The 16,912-nt window shown below is 42.2% G+C and overlaps 1 protein-coding gene across 2 annotated transcripts in view; it reads left to right on the forward strand.

The window, feature by feature from the left end:
- The window catches only part of RYR2 (ryanodine receptor 2), a 699,456-nt gene that overhangs the window by 594,241 nt on the left and 88,303 nt on the right, over positions 1–16,912 (forward strand). For both annotated transcript variants that reach the window (XM_043544343.1, XM_043544344.1), the window contains 3 exons: positions 893–972; positions 10,574–10,650; positions 15,246–15,319. In XM_043544343.1, the coding sequence (XP_043400278.1) occupies positions 893–972; positions 10,574–10,650; positions 15,246–15,319 (231 nt within the window). The remainder of the gene's footprint in view (positions 1–892; positions 973–10,573; positions 10,651–15,245; positions 15,320–16,912) is intronic.

The raw sequence follows: 16,912 nt of genomic DNA on the forward strand, positions 1-16,912 counted from the left end.
GCCCTGTTGGCTGACTGGAGCTGTCTCACCAAATATAGAAGTCAAACTACACCTACGATTAGGCCCCTTCTTTCACCAATCATTTGTCATCTACCTTTCTGTGCTGTGTCTACTGCACTATTACTTAAACAACTCTCTCCTTCATAAGCAAAACTAACCAACTTTCCTCTAGCTACTATATTTAAATTCTTCGCTTCACAGTTAGTCCTTGAGGAAGTGTCAAAGTTTTGTCTATGTGGGCATACAGTAAGAACACATTGTTAAACTGAAAAGGCAGTTTTAAATTGTGCATCCAACCTCAGAACCAGCTGCTCAAGGCTGTCATGACTGAAGAGTAATTTATATTCTTTGATGACAATTCTTCATGTCTTTCATCTTTTTCTTTCCTTTTTAATACAGTCTTTATCTATGTATTCTTAGAGAGTATGAGGGCTAGTCTACACCAGATGCGCTACATCTATGCAGCTGCGCCGCTATTGCATGTCTGGTGAAGATGCGTTATGCTAATGGGAGAGAGCTCTCCCGTTGGCATAATTACTCTACCTCAGCAAGAGGAGGAGAGCATCTCTCGCGACATAGTGCTGTCTACACCGGCACTTAGGTTGGTGTAACTTGCGTTGCTCAGGGAGGTGGCTTTTTCACACCCCTGAGCGACAAAAGTTATATCGACAAGCAGTAGTGTAGATCTGGCCTAAATCACACAATAGATATGGTGAAGGAAAAATGTGTGTGTCTGTTTTACAAGAGAGATTATTTAAATGATCCTCTCCTGTAAACTTCCATGTAAATCACTCCATGCTGTGCACATCCTAAGGCAGGGTAAGTTAGTAGAATAGGTTGGTTGGTTGGTTTTTTAAATATGAACTTAAAATAATGGTTTAATATTTTCAAGGTGAGATGGGTCCCATGGTTGCAGCCACCTTAAAGCTTGGGATTGCCATCTTAAATGGAGGAAATTCTACAGTTCAACAGGTAAAGTGTTTGAGGGTAAACCATTCCATTCTATCCAATCTATTCCATGTAAGTTCTTAATAGACATTTGTCACTGTAGTATCTGAATGCCTTCCAGTAGCACATTACGTGATGTGACTAACATTGGTCATGTGTTATGTGTTCTGCCTTCCTCTCCCGAGGGGAGAGATTGTGCAGTGGAGTTTCTTGTTTTGGTGGAGTTTTTTTTTTTATTGTTTTTTAAATATACGTGTTGCTGTGTGTTTATGTGAAAGAAGAAAAGGTCAAAGAAATGGAGCTAACATTTGGAATGGAAGACAATTAGGTTTGTGATGGTCCTTAGCTCCTGGGGGAGTTAACACCAAAGTCTCAGACTGGGTCCCTTAGGCAGTTTTATCCCACTCGCAGATGAGCTTTACCTTTATTATATGTAACCCTTCTGCCCGTCAGAGTTGGCAGCAACAAGGGCCGGGTTCAATATCTAGGGGATCCATTCCAATAACACAATGCAAACCAGCTCGAGCCCCCATCCAGTGACCTGGGACAAATATATACCACCCCCGCTGGGCGCCTCCAAGAGGCAATACTTCCCCTCTCGCAAGCACATAGTCTGAGTGTAGCAAAAAGCCTTTTAATAACAGAGAGAAACAATGTGGCATTATGTTGGGGAAACACCACCAACAGGATTCATAACACAATCCATGAGCAAAAAACCCACCCCAAGCAAATTGGGGCATGCCCTTTCCCTTTGGTTCTTGAGTCCAGCAACCCCAAATCCCCCAAAGTCCCAAAAGTCCAATGACCCAAAAGTCTCTGTCCCTGGTCAGGGCAGCCCCAGAGTTCAAAAGTTTATCTACAGAGCTTTACCTCCCAACCTGGGTGGAGATGGGGGCGGAGGTAAGAGGCACCTTACATGATCTGAAGCTGACCGCCCCACAGCTCCATAGGCCTTCGCTCCGCTCCGCTCGCCGCCCCACAGACTGCTTCGATCAGCTCCGCTCTGCGGCCCACAAGCAGCTCCTGCCGTCCTATGAACTGCTCCACCAGCCTGTTCACGAGGCACTCCAGCCGTCCCGCAAACAGCTCCAAAATATAACTTCAGGCTCCCCCACTACTTAACACAACGTTCAGTGATTTCAGCTCTTAGTCAGTTCAGCTCTTTGGTGAATTCAGCTTGTAGTATGGGAGCCTCAGTGCTGGTGCAATATTAGCCCAAAGTGAGCTCAGCAGCCTGTAACTAGACTTCTAATGAAATTAAAATTAGCTCTGCTATTCCACAGTGGAGAGAGGAGGAAGTGCAATTAGCATGTAAGGCCCTCACCAAGGGGCCCATGCCACCAAGTATTAATACTTGTCCCCAGCCTCTTTCAATTCACAGAGTTTTGGAACCCATGACCCTTGCCTAGCGAGTGCTACTTAGTTGATGGTGAGTCCCTCCATCATAACAAAAGGCCAAGTTCCAAGCACAGTTCCCATAATCAGGGTAATAACAATTTATTCTTCCTGCCCCAATAACAGAGACACTGGGGATCCCACAGCAGCCAAAGTGACCATTTGGGCAGCTATGGCCTCATTCTAGGCGGGGTGGGTGTGCCTATGCAAATGAGATCGGCCCCTGAAGTTCTTTTCCACAGCTTGCCACACCTCACCACCAGATGTCAGGGTGGAGCTCATCCTGACTCTGCTTACATATACAAAGTTTCATTGTGCCAGAGGAGTGTAGCTGTCAACCACAGTCTTCATCCCAGATCTTTAGGTAGTCTTAGATATCCTGGTCCGAGGCCATGGAGCACCCTGAAGATGGGACCAAGACCTTGAACCTGATTTGAAATTCTAGAGAAGGCAGCGTAGACAGTGGAAGATGGGTTTGATGGGCCTTGGTAGCCAGTGTTGCTGAGGAAATGTTCTGTACTAGTTAAAGTTTCCTAAACACAAAAGGTTTCATTCCCAAATACATCACATTGCTGTAATCCAACCGAGCAGTGATGAGAGTGTGAATAACTGAGGCCATGTTACTGTCCGCCAGGATGGGACAGTCTCTTCTGGTCAACTAAAGGAGGTAGAAAGTGTTACTTGTGGATGCTGTTATGCGAGAGTCTGGCATCGGTAAGGAATCCAAGTGCACTTGTGTGTGTGGTGGGGGGGGGGGGTGAGAAAACCTGGATTTGTGCTGGAAATGGCCCACCTTGATTTTCATGCATGTTGTAAGGAGAGTGGTCACTTTGGATAGGCTATTACCAGCAGGAGAGTGAGTCTGTGTGTGTGGTTTTTGGAGGGGGGTGAGGGGGTGAGAGAACCTGGATTTCTGCAGGAAATGGCCCACCTTGATTATCATACACATTGTGAAAAGAGTGGTCACTTTGGATGGGCTATTACCAGCAAGAGAGTGAGTTTGTCTGTGGGGGGGCGGAGGGTGAGAAAACCTGGATTTGTGCTGGAAATGGCCCATCTTGATGATCACTTTAGATAAGCTATTACCAGAAGGAGAGTGGGGTGGGAGGAGGTATTGTTTCATGGTGTCTGTGTATATAATAATGATATTCTGCAATTTCCACAGTATGCATCCGATGAAGTGAGCTGTAGCTCACGAAAGCTCATGCTCAAATAAATTGGTTAGTCTCTAAGGTGCCACAAGTACTCCTTTTCTTTTTGCTAAACTACAGATTAAATTGTCCAGTTGTGGATTTGGGCCTTCATCTAATGGAGACTGTGCAGTGGCTGCATGCTATTCAAAATGCTTTTGTCTGTCCACTAGCATTATCTCTGTCTTCCTCAGATTCCACTTCAACCAGCTATTCTTCCTCCATGATCTGAGCTAGTTCAAGCACTGGGCCACTGTGGTGGTGATGGAGTTGTCATATGTGGTGAAAGATAGGAGGATCTGGTATCAGGGGGTAGCCGTGTTAGTCTGTATCCACAAAAACAACAAGGAGTCCAGTGAGACCTTAAAGACTAACAGATTTATTTGGGCATAAGCTTTCGTGGGTAAAAAACACACTTCTTCAGATGCATGGAGTGAAAATTACAGATGCAGGCATTATTATACTGACACATGAAGAGAAGGGAGTTACCTCACAAGTGGAGAACCAGTGCTGACAGGGCCAATACAATCAGGGTGGATGTAGTCCGCTCCCAATAATTGATGAAGAGGTATCGATTCCAGGAGAGGTAAAGTTGCTTTTGTAGTGAGCTTGCCACTCCCAGTCCCTATTCAAGCCTAAATTAATGGTGTTAAATTTGCAAATGAATTTTAGTTCTGCAGTTTCTCTTTGAAGTCTGTTTCTGAAGTCTTTTTTGTTCAAGTATGGCTAGTTTTAAATCTGTTATAGAATGTCCAGGAAGATTGAAGTGTTCTCCGACTGGCTTTTATATGTTACCATTCCTGATGTCCGTTTTGTGTCCATTTATTCTTTTACGTAGAGACTGTCCGGTTTGGCCAATGTACGTGGCAGAGGGGCATGGCTGGCACATGGTCGCATATATCACATTGGTAGATGTGCAGGTGAATGAGTCCCTGATGGTGTGACTGTTGTGGTTGGGTCGTCTGATGGTGTCGCTAGAGTAGATATGGTGACAGAGTAGGCAACAAGGTTAGTTACAGGGATTGGTTCCTGGGTTAGTGTTTCTGTGGTGTGGTCTGTAGTTGCTGGTGAGTATTTGCTTCAGGCTGGGGGGCTGTCTGTAAGTGAGGACTGGCCTGCCTCCCAAGGTCTGTGAGAGTGAGGGATCATTTTCCAGGATAGGTTGTAGATCGTTGATGATGTGCTGGAGAAGTTTTAGTTGGGGACTGTATGTGATGGCCAGTGATGTTCTGTTATTTTTCCTGTTGGGCCTGTCCTGTAGTAGGCGATTTCTGGGTACCTGTCTCGCTCTGTTAATCTGTTTCCTCACTTCCCCAGGTGGGTATTATAGTTTTAAGAATGCTTGATAAAGATCTTGTAGGTGTTTGTCTCTGTCTGAGGGATTGGAGCAAATTCAGTTGTATCTTAGGGCTTGGCTGTAGACAATGGATCGTGTGGTGTGTCCTGGATGGAAGCTGGAGGCGTGTAGGTATGTATAGTGGTCAGTAGGTTTCCGGTATAGGGTGGTGTTTATGTGACCATCACTTACTTGCATTGTAGTGTCCAGGAAGTGGATCTCTTGTGTGGACTGGTCCAGGCTGAGGTTGATGGTGGTGTGGAAATTGTTGAAATCCAGGTGGAATTCTTCAAGAGCCTCCTTCCCATGGGTCCATATGATGAAGAGGAGGGGCACTAGGGGATGAGAGCTGAGGAAGAGTTGTTCTAAGTCAGCCATAAAAATGTTGGCATACTGTGAGGCCATGCGGGTACCCATAGCAGTGCCGCTGACTTGAAGGTATAAGTTGTCCCCAAATCTGAAATGGTTGTGGGTGAGGACAAAGTCAGAAAGCTCAGCCACCAGGTGTGCCGTGGCCTCATCGGGGATACTGTTCTTGACAGTTCGTAGTCCATCCTCATGTGGAATATTGGTGTAAAGAGCTTCTACATCCATGGTGGCCAGGATGGTGTTTTCAGGAAGCTCACCAATGCATTGTAGTTTCCTCAGGAGGTCGGTGGTGTCTCAAAGATAGCTAGGAGTGCTGGTAGCGTAGGATCTGAGGAGAGAGTCCAAATAGCCAGATAATCCTGCTGTCAGGGTGCCAGTGCCTGAGATGATGGGGCGTCCAGGATTTCCAGGTTCATGGATCATGGATAGCAGATCGAATACTCCTGGTTGGGGTTCGGGGGGGGGGGGATGTCCATGTAGATTTGTTCCTGTGCTATAGCAGGGAGTTTCTTGAGCAGATGACATAGTTTCTTTTGGTATTCCTCAGTGGGATCGGAGGATAGTGGCCTGTAGAATGTGATGTTGGAGAGTTGCCTGGCAGCCTCCTGTTCGTAATCCAACCTGTTGATTATGACTACAGCACCTTCTAGGGATAGATAGGGGGATCTGTATGTCATCTCCATTTTGCAGATACTTGAGTCCATGTCAACTGATGAGTTCACCTAGTGGCTTCATGTAGATGTTAAAAAGGACCAGAGAGAATGAGAATATTGATCCTTGTGGGACTCTACAAGAGAGGGGGTCTAGTAATGGAGGTGTAGTGTCCCATAACTACTCATTGGATGTGTCCCTTCATGAAGGACTGAAGACATTTATTACCCTGGATCCCTACCACCCCTTCTCAGCCAAGGAAGTGTTATCTGATGATTGACAGTGTCAAACTCTGCAGAGAGGTCCTGAAGGATGATAATGGATGTCTGCTCTGTATCCATTGATAGCAGAAGATCATCCATCAGTGCTGTTCAAGCAATCTTAGTTCCATGTCATGGCCTGAATCCAGAATGTGCTGGGTCTAGAATATTAGCTTCAATTAGATGAGCCTGTAGTTTGGCTTTGGCTAGCTTCTCTCATTATTTGCTCGGGAACTGGAGCTTTGGCACTAGGTAGTATTTGGTTAGAACAATTTATCCAGGTTGGGTTTCCTCAATGTTGGTCAGACTGTTCAAATTATTATTTCCTTTAAAAGAGAGATAAGACTAACACAAAGATTACAATTTCTAATTTTACATGATGAAATGAATGAAAGGATCTCTAAGAGGTTTATTGCCAAATGAATGTAATTTTGAATCATAAGAAACTATACATTGCTAGCATTAGGTTAGTAGGTGATTGAATTTCAGCTTTAAATATAGATGGGTACTTTTAACAGCAATACTGGTTTGAGGCCAGGACTGTAATATTTCAGTTTTTATTCAGACCCAAGGGTGTCACTTATATTTATATTTTGCTTCTTTTTGGCTCTGAACTTCATGACTTCTTTACACTTATCTGGCTTGACTCACCACTGTATTATTCCACTTATATCTGGTGTAGCCCAGATATTCCAATTGATTTCAGTGGCGTTATCCTTGCAAAAAAACTGGAGCAGTGGTATCTGGTGCCCAAAATAAGCGGTGTGGGTGTGCTTTGGCTGACCGTTAGTTACACTGTCCTCCACTGTCCTTCACCCGCTACCTCCCAAATATAATCAGCTAACTAAACAATTGAGAGCTCTTCCCTCTCCCTCAATACATAAATTCTGTCCCCTTCCATGATTTCTCTTCTGCCATTCCAACCACTGGTCGCCTGCTCCTCTTGAAAATGAGCCAGCAGCCATTCTCTGCACTTCCCCCTCCCTTTTGCCCCCCTCTCCCCCCCCCCCCAGATTCCTGCTTCCTTTTTCAATCCTACCTTGCCAGGCCAGAGGCCCTTCTGCTCTTCCTTTCCCCTTCAGTCACAGGCACCTACCTGCTGCCTCCTTGAAATCACAGACTGGCAAGTTCCATACTCCCTCAGCTGCAGCTTTCCCCTGTTTGGGCCCCTGCTCCGGAGGTGGGGAGGAGGTCTGGATGCTGCTCCGGAGGTGGGGAAGAGGTCTGAGCTGGAAGTGCTCAGTATATTCTATACTCTTCGTGTCTAAAGTTCTTTAGCCCTAAAAGGGATTGAATAGGAAGCCTGTGAGCATGGGTCAGTCTGAGTACTGCCCTATAATTACATCTAGACAAACTGTGTTACAAGAACATTAAGGTTGCAGAATCAAGCACGCAGAAGTTATTTAAATGCCAGAATTAAGGTTGCCTGTGCCAAAAACCTACCTTAAAAACATAACCGTTTCATCCTAGGGAACCATATTGTCCCCCCAACATGGATCCTTGGCAGGGTTCAGAACCACAGCAGAGCCCTCTACCACTTGAGCTAACAGAGTAACTAGTAGGATAACTGTTTGTTATCCTCTGTGTGGACCTGCCACTAGTGAGGTTTGGAGACGCACACTTTTGATAGTGGGGGTGGCACTAACCAGTCTACACATAGTAGCTGTGAGAGGATGGAACATGTGCAGTCCAGACAAAATTGACATGATTTAGATAGCATCCTATAATAAGTTTCTACTTAGCAAATGCTTATAATTTGGTCAAATTTGGTTGAATTTTCGTATGGATGGCAAAACACACACCCCTGATACCTCTGTGACCCTGCTGCCAAATTTCAAGTCCCTGCTCCCAAGAATGAAGATGTAGTGGCTTCTCAAAGAAACAGCAGTAAGATATTTTTAAGCCTACCTCATTCTCTGAGATGCTGAACTCTTCTAGTTTGGTGAAGTTATAAGCAACCAAAACCAGGGACTGATAAAGGAAAGTGTTTGGCAACCTTAACTAGAGGTAGTGTTTCCTGCACCGCCTATAATAAATCTTCTGAACAATAATAGGTCAGCAAAGGGTAGTGTGATGAATCTGCTGATGCTCTTCTGACTCCTCAGTGGAGAATGATAGTGTTTCAAGAAGGGGTAGGGGACAGTAGTGTAGCAGGGGGAAGGATGGTTTGAGAGATGTGGACAGTGATCAAGGCAACTGTTCTTGGTGATAGCTCAGGGTGACTGAGCTGGGATTTTCAGGGTTGCCTGTGTGTGATTGGGTCTATCTGATTTTAGCAGTAACAAGACACAGTGTAGATAAAAACATATTTGTACGTGAAAATTACCCCAGACTTAACCCAGTGACGAGTTTTTCACCAACATCAAAAACTGACCCTCTGCAAGATCCTGAAATTAATTGCCCCTTAGCTGAAGGGCAACGGTACTTTCAATGGAAAGAGGAGCTCTCGTGGGGAATCTCGACTTCTAACAGCCCCAGCTGCCCCCCTCCCCTGAGTGCACTGTGTACTGTTGCACTGAAAGGGCTGAATATTGCCAGCCCTTCCTCCCCGTTGCCCCACTGCAACTCTGCTGCTTTCTTCATTGTGCTGCTAGAGAGAAGGGGGAAGGTTTGCTACAAAAAGTGTTGGGCGGGATTAGGCCAGAAAATGAGTTTCATCTCTCTATGTAGTGATGGGATTGACTGGAAATACCTGTCAGTACTCATGAACCCTAAAAATACATACTCTGACCAATTACCTTGTGATGTCATTATCGATAAAAACCACTTCCTGAATGCTAATTTTTTGTCACAGTACATGGTCATTGTGACACACCGGGGTACAATCCAGACTGATGAGTAGCTGTGATACCCCTGTAACCTTGGGTGCCTTACGATGCCTTGCTGAAGGAGTTCCCACATGGGCCACTCACAAACAGCCATCCAACATGCAAGGCACACCGTGAGTGCCTGTATGTAATTGCAGCCTGCCAGCCACACTTGGGTTTCACTCTGGTTCTCCCCAGCCTTGACTATATTGCAGGGTAACCCCGATTCAATACCAGTCTTCGCTTTTCCTCCAGAAACATATGTCCTGTACTGCCCAGCACTCTCCTGGACAATACAAATACTGTGTGTTAAGTCTGTTATTTCTTAAGATAAAAATATGCCAACTTGTTATTTCAAATAGTTCTGCAGACACTTCAATTTAAACACACTGGATTAATAAAATAGTAAAACAAGTTTTTATTACCTACAAAGAGAGAGATTTGAAGTGAATACAAATAATGAGGCATAAAAGTCAGAAATGGTTACAAGAGAAATAAAGACAAAATGCAGCTAGTATCTAACTTAACAAACTATGGTACATTCAAAGCAAAGTTTTTCTCACTACATGCTCTCAACAGTCTTACTGGCCAAACTCCTTGAGCCAGGACCCCTTTTTCAGTTTGATGGCTGCTTCTTTTGTCCTGTCTTGTGTAGTAAATCGATGGACAGAGAAAGGGGGGGTCCCTTGGAGGCATTTATATCCTTTTTATAGAGGAGGTCCCTCTCTTAGAAAACATTTCAAGCTGAGATTCAGGAATCTACATGTAAGGATATCCCCTGCTGGTTTTCTCACCTGCTTGAACTCCCTTTGTCTCCCTTCCTGCATGCATGCTTGATGGTCTGGTTACTGCTTAAATGCAAATTAAGCAGAGCATACATTCTTTTGTTTGAGACTGACTTGTTTGCCAGTCTCAGTTTGGAACATATGTAAATAACATCATACAGGGAAATCTTGTAACTTCACATACAATGTTGCCATACACATTTTATCAGGACAATATTGACCAGCAGATTGTGAAACCTCAAATGATACCTTACAAGAGATACCTTGTACAAAGATTATAAAATAGGGTGTGGACAGAGGGATACATTCTGTCACAGTTATTCAATCTGAATTTGTAACACTGCAATATCATTCCATGTAAATTATTTTTTCATATTGGTAATTCTATCTAAACTGTCATCACCAAAATGTCAGAGAACCTTCCAAATGCCTTTAAAAAGAAATAACAATTTCTCCTTCTTTCTTCCTTTCCAGCTTGTTAGAGAAATAGATTAAGTTATAGTTTGTGTGTGTGCATGTGTAGAATGAACTAGCAGAAAGCTAAATCAAAGATTAAAGTTTGCATTTAGTTCTGAATGTGCTGAGGTTAGTGAATGTTGTTATTTCCTATAATTCCTTTAAAAGTGTCCATGTCATGGTGGCAGCCTCCTCTGGAAGGTTTGGTCAGTAACAAAATATCCTCATGACTTGTGGTACCAAGGTTTTTGTCAACTGGTCTGTTTTATCTAATTTATAAATGCCATCAGAATTATTTCACAAGAGTGCCTAATTGGCATAGAATAACAGATACCCAATGATTTAACATTTATACTATGTGGTTTGTTTGCTGTAGAAAATGCTCGACTACCTCAAGGACAAAAAGGATGTGGGCTTCTTTCAGAGCCTTGCTGGTCTTATGCAGTCATGTAGGTAAGACTATATCTATTATAATAAATCTATTATTTTGTATCTAGATTCTTTTCTACAGGATTTGTAACATCAGTAGAATGTTGGAAGAATTACCTGGTGAGACAGGAAGGGTAAATGTGCCAGGAGCGCGCACATGCACACACACAGACACACACAAAATTGTTTTCCTTTCATATTCCTAGGGTTTCAAAACAATAATAATTAATTTAATGTATAAACCACTAACTCAAAGCAATATCCGGGTCTTTATAAATAGTAACTGAAAAAAATTAAACCAAGCTGGGCTAAGCACCCAGAGAATCCTCCCAGCTAAACAGCAACTGAGCCAAAAAATAAAATACAAGTACACAAACGTTTTTGTGGGAGAGAAAAGGAACATGAAATGACCACAGAGAGAAAAGCCTTTCCTATAAGCCTGGAATGTAGCCATAGTGATCAGAAACAGTCAACATGGATTCACCAAGGGCAAGTCGTGCCTGACCAACCTGATTGCCTTCTATGATGACATAACGGGCTCTGTGGATATGGGGAAAGCGATGGATGTGATATATGTTGACTTTAGCAAAGCTTTTGATACAATCTCCCACAGTATTCTTGCCAGCAAGTTAAAAAAGTATGGATTGGATGAATGGACTATAAGGTGGATAGAAAGCTGGCTAATGGGTAGTGATCAATGGCTCAGTGTCTAGTTGGCAGCTGGTATCAAGCAGAGTATGCCAGGGATCGGTCCTGGGGCCGGTTTTGTTCAACATCTTCATTAATGATTTGGATGATGGGATGGATTGCACCCTCAGCAAGTTCATGGATGACACTAAGCTGCGGGGAAAGGTAGATACGCTGGAGGGTAGGGATAAGGTCCAGAGTGACCTAGACAAATTGGAGGATTGGGCCAAAAGAAATCTGATGAGGTTCAACAAGGACAAGTGTAGAGTCCTGCACTTAGGATGGAAGAATCCTATGCACTGCTACAGGCTGGGGATCAACTGGCTAAGTGGCAGTTCTGCAGAAAAGGACCTGGGGATTACAGTGGACGAGAAGCTGGATATGAGTCAACATGTGCCCTTGTTGACAAGAAGGCTAACGGCATATTGGGCTGCATTAGTAGGAGCATTGCCTGCAGATCAAGGGAAGTGATTATTCCCCTCTATTTGGCACTGGTGAGGCCACATCTGGAGTATTGTATCCAGTTTTGGGCTCCCCACTACAGAAAGGATATGGACGAATTGGAGAGAGTCCAGCGGAGGGCAAAGAAAATGATTAGGGGGCTGGGGCACATGACTTATGAGGAGAGGCTGAGGGAACTGGGGTTATTTAGTCTGCAGAAGAGAAGAGTGAGGGAGGATTTGATAGCAGCCTTCAACTACCTGAAGGGGGGTTCCAAAGAGGATGGAGCTAGGCTGTTCTCAGTGGTGGCAGATGACAGAACAAGGAGCAGTGGTCTCAAGTTGCAGTGAGGGAGGTCTAGGTTGGATATTAGGAAAAAACTATTTCACTAGGAATGTGGTGAAGCAATTGGAATGGGTTACCTAGGGAGGTGGTGGAATTTTGATCCTTAGAGGTTTTTAAGACCCAGGGCTTGACAAAGCCCTGGCTGGGATGATTTAGTTGGGGTTGGTCCTGCTTTGAGCAGGGGGTTGGACTAGATGACCTCCTGAGGTCTCTTCCAACCCTAATCTTCTATGATGCTATGATAGTGGGACTGTCCTGGGGCTATGCTTATCTCCAGCTTTCAGGCAGGATTATGTAAATCATTGTCTTTTTGAATATTTGTACCCCACTTCTGAGCCCCTGTGACTAATTACACAGCTACTCACCTTGCCAGCTGCCATGACTTATTCCCTGATTTTAGTGTACCCAATTCTGCCACGCTTACAACAAATAGTACCTTATTTTCTGAGTTGTCCCATTGATGTTTACAGGCTGTTAAACCATTTGGAAATGTCTGCTCACCATTTCCCACTCACGTTTGCAGTCTAGGGATATTGGATTTTTGGATGTTTTGTGCAAAGAGTGCACTGCACATGAGGCCTGTGATGTGAATTGGACTCCATTTAATTTGGGGGTGAAATTTAAAGTGGTGGTTCTAACATATAAATGACATATGATTTGGGTCTTGTCTACCTTAGCCACAACCTCTCTCCTCACATGATATGACATTTGTAATTGACTGATGTGTCCAAGATAATAGCCTGCAGAGTTAGTGGTAAGGCATTCTCACTGAGGGGTCCTTGACTCTGGAACTCATCTACTCCCATCCTCCAACAGAGCCCAGATTTGAATACCTTCAAGGAACTCTACAAGGGTCATTTCCTCAAGAATTCCAGGGAGGCCTCTGTGTGGGGAGGGAGTTAATAGAATTTTGGAAGGTGGGGAAGGGAACTGAGTCATTTGATTTGGAGTGGACAGGAGGGCATTCTATGGTCTTTTTGCAGGTTCGTGTTTCTGAATGTGTTTGTAATAAGCATGCAGTGCATAAATAAATACAATAATTGTATAAAGACACTTGCACAGAAAGTTAAAATTGAGCCCAATTCACTGTTACATTATGACTGCTATGTTCCAGGCTGGTGAAAAACATCCCTAATCCTGATTTATCTGGCTGCTGGAAGATTCTCTTTTGCACCATCTGCTGCATGACAGATGTCCTAGGGCTTGGACTAACTACTATATTATTTTTTTCTTCCTGAAAATAAATAGCTGTTTAAGTATTTTTTCATTAAAAGTAGAATATTTTGGAATGATAACAATGGTTATGAAGTTCTGGAAAAATATAAAGATCAATTTGGCAAAGAAAAAAATAAAATATGAAGTGTTCATCAGAAAGTTACAACCCATCTGAAATTGCAGATCATCACTTTTGTTATGTTATCCAAAGAACAAAATAGCTGTCACAATGAGAATCCCTGCAGCAAGGTAGATGAGCCATCAACAAAGTATACAGATTTATGATAAATGGAGCTGTATAATTTCTTCTCTGTGTGGCTCAGAGGAGAGCAGGTTGTAAAGTAGGGCACAATGAACTAAACCTAGGGAAGGCAGGAGATGGAGCCATTATGGCATGAATTCTCTCTTCCCCAAACCTATAGAATTCCATGGCACTTTTTGCACCCTGAGGGCAATGATGGAGCTGGTGAAAAGCTTCTCTACCTTGCATGTTTCCTTCCGGTCTCTACAGATTAACGAGTGGAAATCCACATGATAGTAAATACTTCCAAAAACACCATAACTAACCATAGAGATCCCTTTGGCTATGTCTGTTTTGCAGAAGATGGTGGGGTGGGGGTGCCAGTAGTAACACAGCTCCCTCGGGAGCTTGCTGCTTGGGATTAAGCAGCCTAGAGAATAGAGGTTGTCAGCAAAACAGGCGTCTTTCCCCAACCCATTGAAAAATATTTAATTCAAAGTTATTTGAAAATGTTCATTCAAAATGTTTAGATTTTTCCTAGGAAAATTCAAAATGAAATTATATTTTTTTCTTTCTATTCATATTGATTTCCCCCCCAACAGAAACAAAATGCAAATTTGTTTAATTTCCCATCAATAATAATAAAAATTCTATAGCAAATTACATTTTCTCCACCAAAACAAACAAACAAACAAACAAACATTGATGGAAAAATATTTCAGTAAAAAAAAAAATCTAATCATCTCTACCATAACAATGTAGAGATGTTGGCCTGCTGTGCTGATGCCATCTGGATTTCAGAGTACATCCGCATGGTACTACAGACCTTTAAACATCTTAGTAAACCAAAATAAATTGAAAATGTAAAAATACATTGGGTGAAATGAAGGGAATCATGCTTTATGGCTGGGGGAGGGGGGCAGAGAGGTTGAAAACTGCTGCAAAAGGGTCAGCGTGGTTGCTGACTCATCCCCGAGGAATGTAGGGTTTAAAAGGGGCAGCTCTGCGCTTCAAGTCTCCCTTTTACATGGAGCAGGCTGAAGCAGGAGGGCACACAACACTTCAGCATGTCTCAGCCTCATGGCTCCATGTAGAATCAGAACAGTAAGAAAAAGGGAGAAGCTCCCCAGTAATTATGGCATAAACCTGCACTGTACAGTTTTATCTGCCGGGTAGTCCCAGACATCCCATAATAAAGTTGGGGTCTGATTAAATCCATATAAAATGTTTCCTGTCCTCCTTTCAGTGTGGCAAGACAGTGACCTGTGTGGGCTTACACAACTATGTAATTTCCCAGTAGATAATGGGGGACTATGTGTACACCCAAATAATAATGTATTATTTTAATGACGTGAGATATGTAGATAATATACATATACTTTCTTTTTCAGTAAACCATAATGAGCTGCATTCTGCTATCATTTCCACAGTAAATCCAGTGTAATTTAATTGACTTACTGGAATTTCTCCAAATGTGCAACCATGTAACTGAATTTGGCCCATTGTTAAAGAATGGCGTACCTGGCTTTAGTGACATTACATTTCAGTTATCTCCTAAACTCTATTTTCCATCTTCCAGCTAAGATGATAATTATATTTCTAAGTTTAATTCCATAATTTTGAAAATCAACAAGATACAATTTTGGATTTGTCAAAGAATCTAAATGCTATATTGTTTTTCTCATTGCAGCGTTCTTGACCTAAATGCATTTGAACGCCAAAACAAAGCAGAGGGCCTTGGCATGGTGACAGAAGAGGGATCAGGTATTATCATCTTATGAAAATAACCTTTTTCTTTTTACTGTTCTTCATCAAAGCTGTATGGTCAAGGACCCTTGTAAATCTGCACCAAGATATTTAAGCGTGAAGTTAAGATATTATTTCTTCAGATAGTTTATAATTTAACTGGCCTACTTTAGACTGTACTAGACAATAAAAGATCAGTAGAGCACGTTTGAGAGTGAGGGAATGTCTCAGAGGAATGCAGGATATCATTTTGAAGTAGCAAAGAAAATATTATGAATAAATTTGAAAGGAGATTCCAATCACAAACAGCAGTGTTTATGTCAAACAGCTTCGAAATCGCTAACCAGTTTCAGCATAAAATAAAATGAAGGGCTCCCAACTGATTTGTTAAATTGTCTCCGGTTGAATGAAAAATAGACAATTTAGCAAGCAATACATTAAATATCCGAGGTCCGAGGAACAGTAGCTGCTGTTTGGAAGACATTGGTTGTGAAAGTTTCTGTTTTACAGTGTAATTTGTCTTTTTGGGAAATATTCTGATATTTTATGTTTACTGCTGATTTTGAAACAGTTCGGGTTTTCTACCTTCTGTGTGGTCAGTTCATTGCTAGTTTCTTTCTTTTGTCACATAATGTGTTCTGTCATCCTATTAGTGTGGTTGTCTGGAACCAATAGGGTAATTATTTTTATGTGATAATAGTGCTACCAAAGCACATTTTCTCTATTCCCAATTACATTCTTCATTCATAATATTTTGTGTGTGTTTAAATCCTACAACTAGCTTATCCTGTTATATGTTTTTATTCTTAAAAACAAGGAAAAAAAAGCTTGACTGTATATTCATTATTGTATTTTGGAGGTCGTAATTCATACCTGCTTCACTGCATATGTCTTTGGCTACTGTGCCTGTAGCTGTTTTACATGACATATTTCTTGATTGTTCAAGTGCTTCCATCACATTGTTTAATTTGACTGAATGCCTTTAAGACAGATCACAACTACTTTTCTAAAATTATTCTCTTTCATCAAAAGTGCTCCCATAGCTTAATAAATTGTAGGTCATATCCTCCTTGCCTGACTCATTTGAGTAATCTCATTAAAGTCAAATTACATGAATAAACTTTGACCCCCTGACTCTGGATTGTGCATTCACGAAGTGCTGTCTGTCTTGTAAGGCATAGGCTGGTTTGACCATTGCTTTCATGTTTCTCTGCAAATTATTCTCCAGAATGTTTGGACATTCTGGGCATAAGTTCCGTTAATATATATATTTTGAAATTATTGTTAATAATTTTGGCTTTTGAAATGGGTTTTTTGATACAGGATCATTTTTCTTTTAATCATCTACCAAAGTTATTAGAAATTACAAATTTGGCATGCAACTATAAACTACCCTTTGACAACTGCATAAGTGACTCTTCTCATATCAAGGTATTTTCATGCTTCCTCATCTGAGAATTTTTTGGTTTGTTTGTTTGTATTTGCTCTTTCTCTTTAGTGCAGAACTAATTTGCCAAAACCAATACTGAGTATGTTTTGTATCTGCTAAAATCAAATTCTCAACTTTTTTTTTCTTTTTTCCTGTTTTCTTTTCTTTTAACTAAATGTCCT

This window comes from Chelonia mydas, chromosome 3 (assembly GCF_015237465.2).
Source record: "Chelonia mydas isolate rCheMyd1 chromosome 3, rCheMyd1.pri.v2, whole genome shotgun sequence".
NCBI lineage: Eukaryota > Metazoa > Chordata > Testudines > Cheloniidae > Chelonia > Chelonia mydas.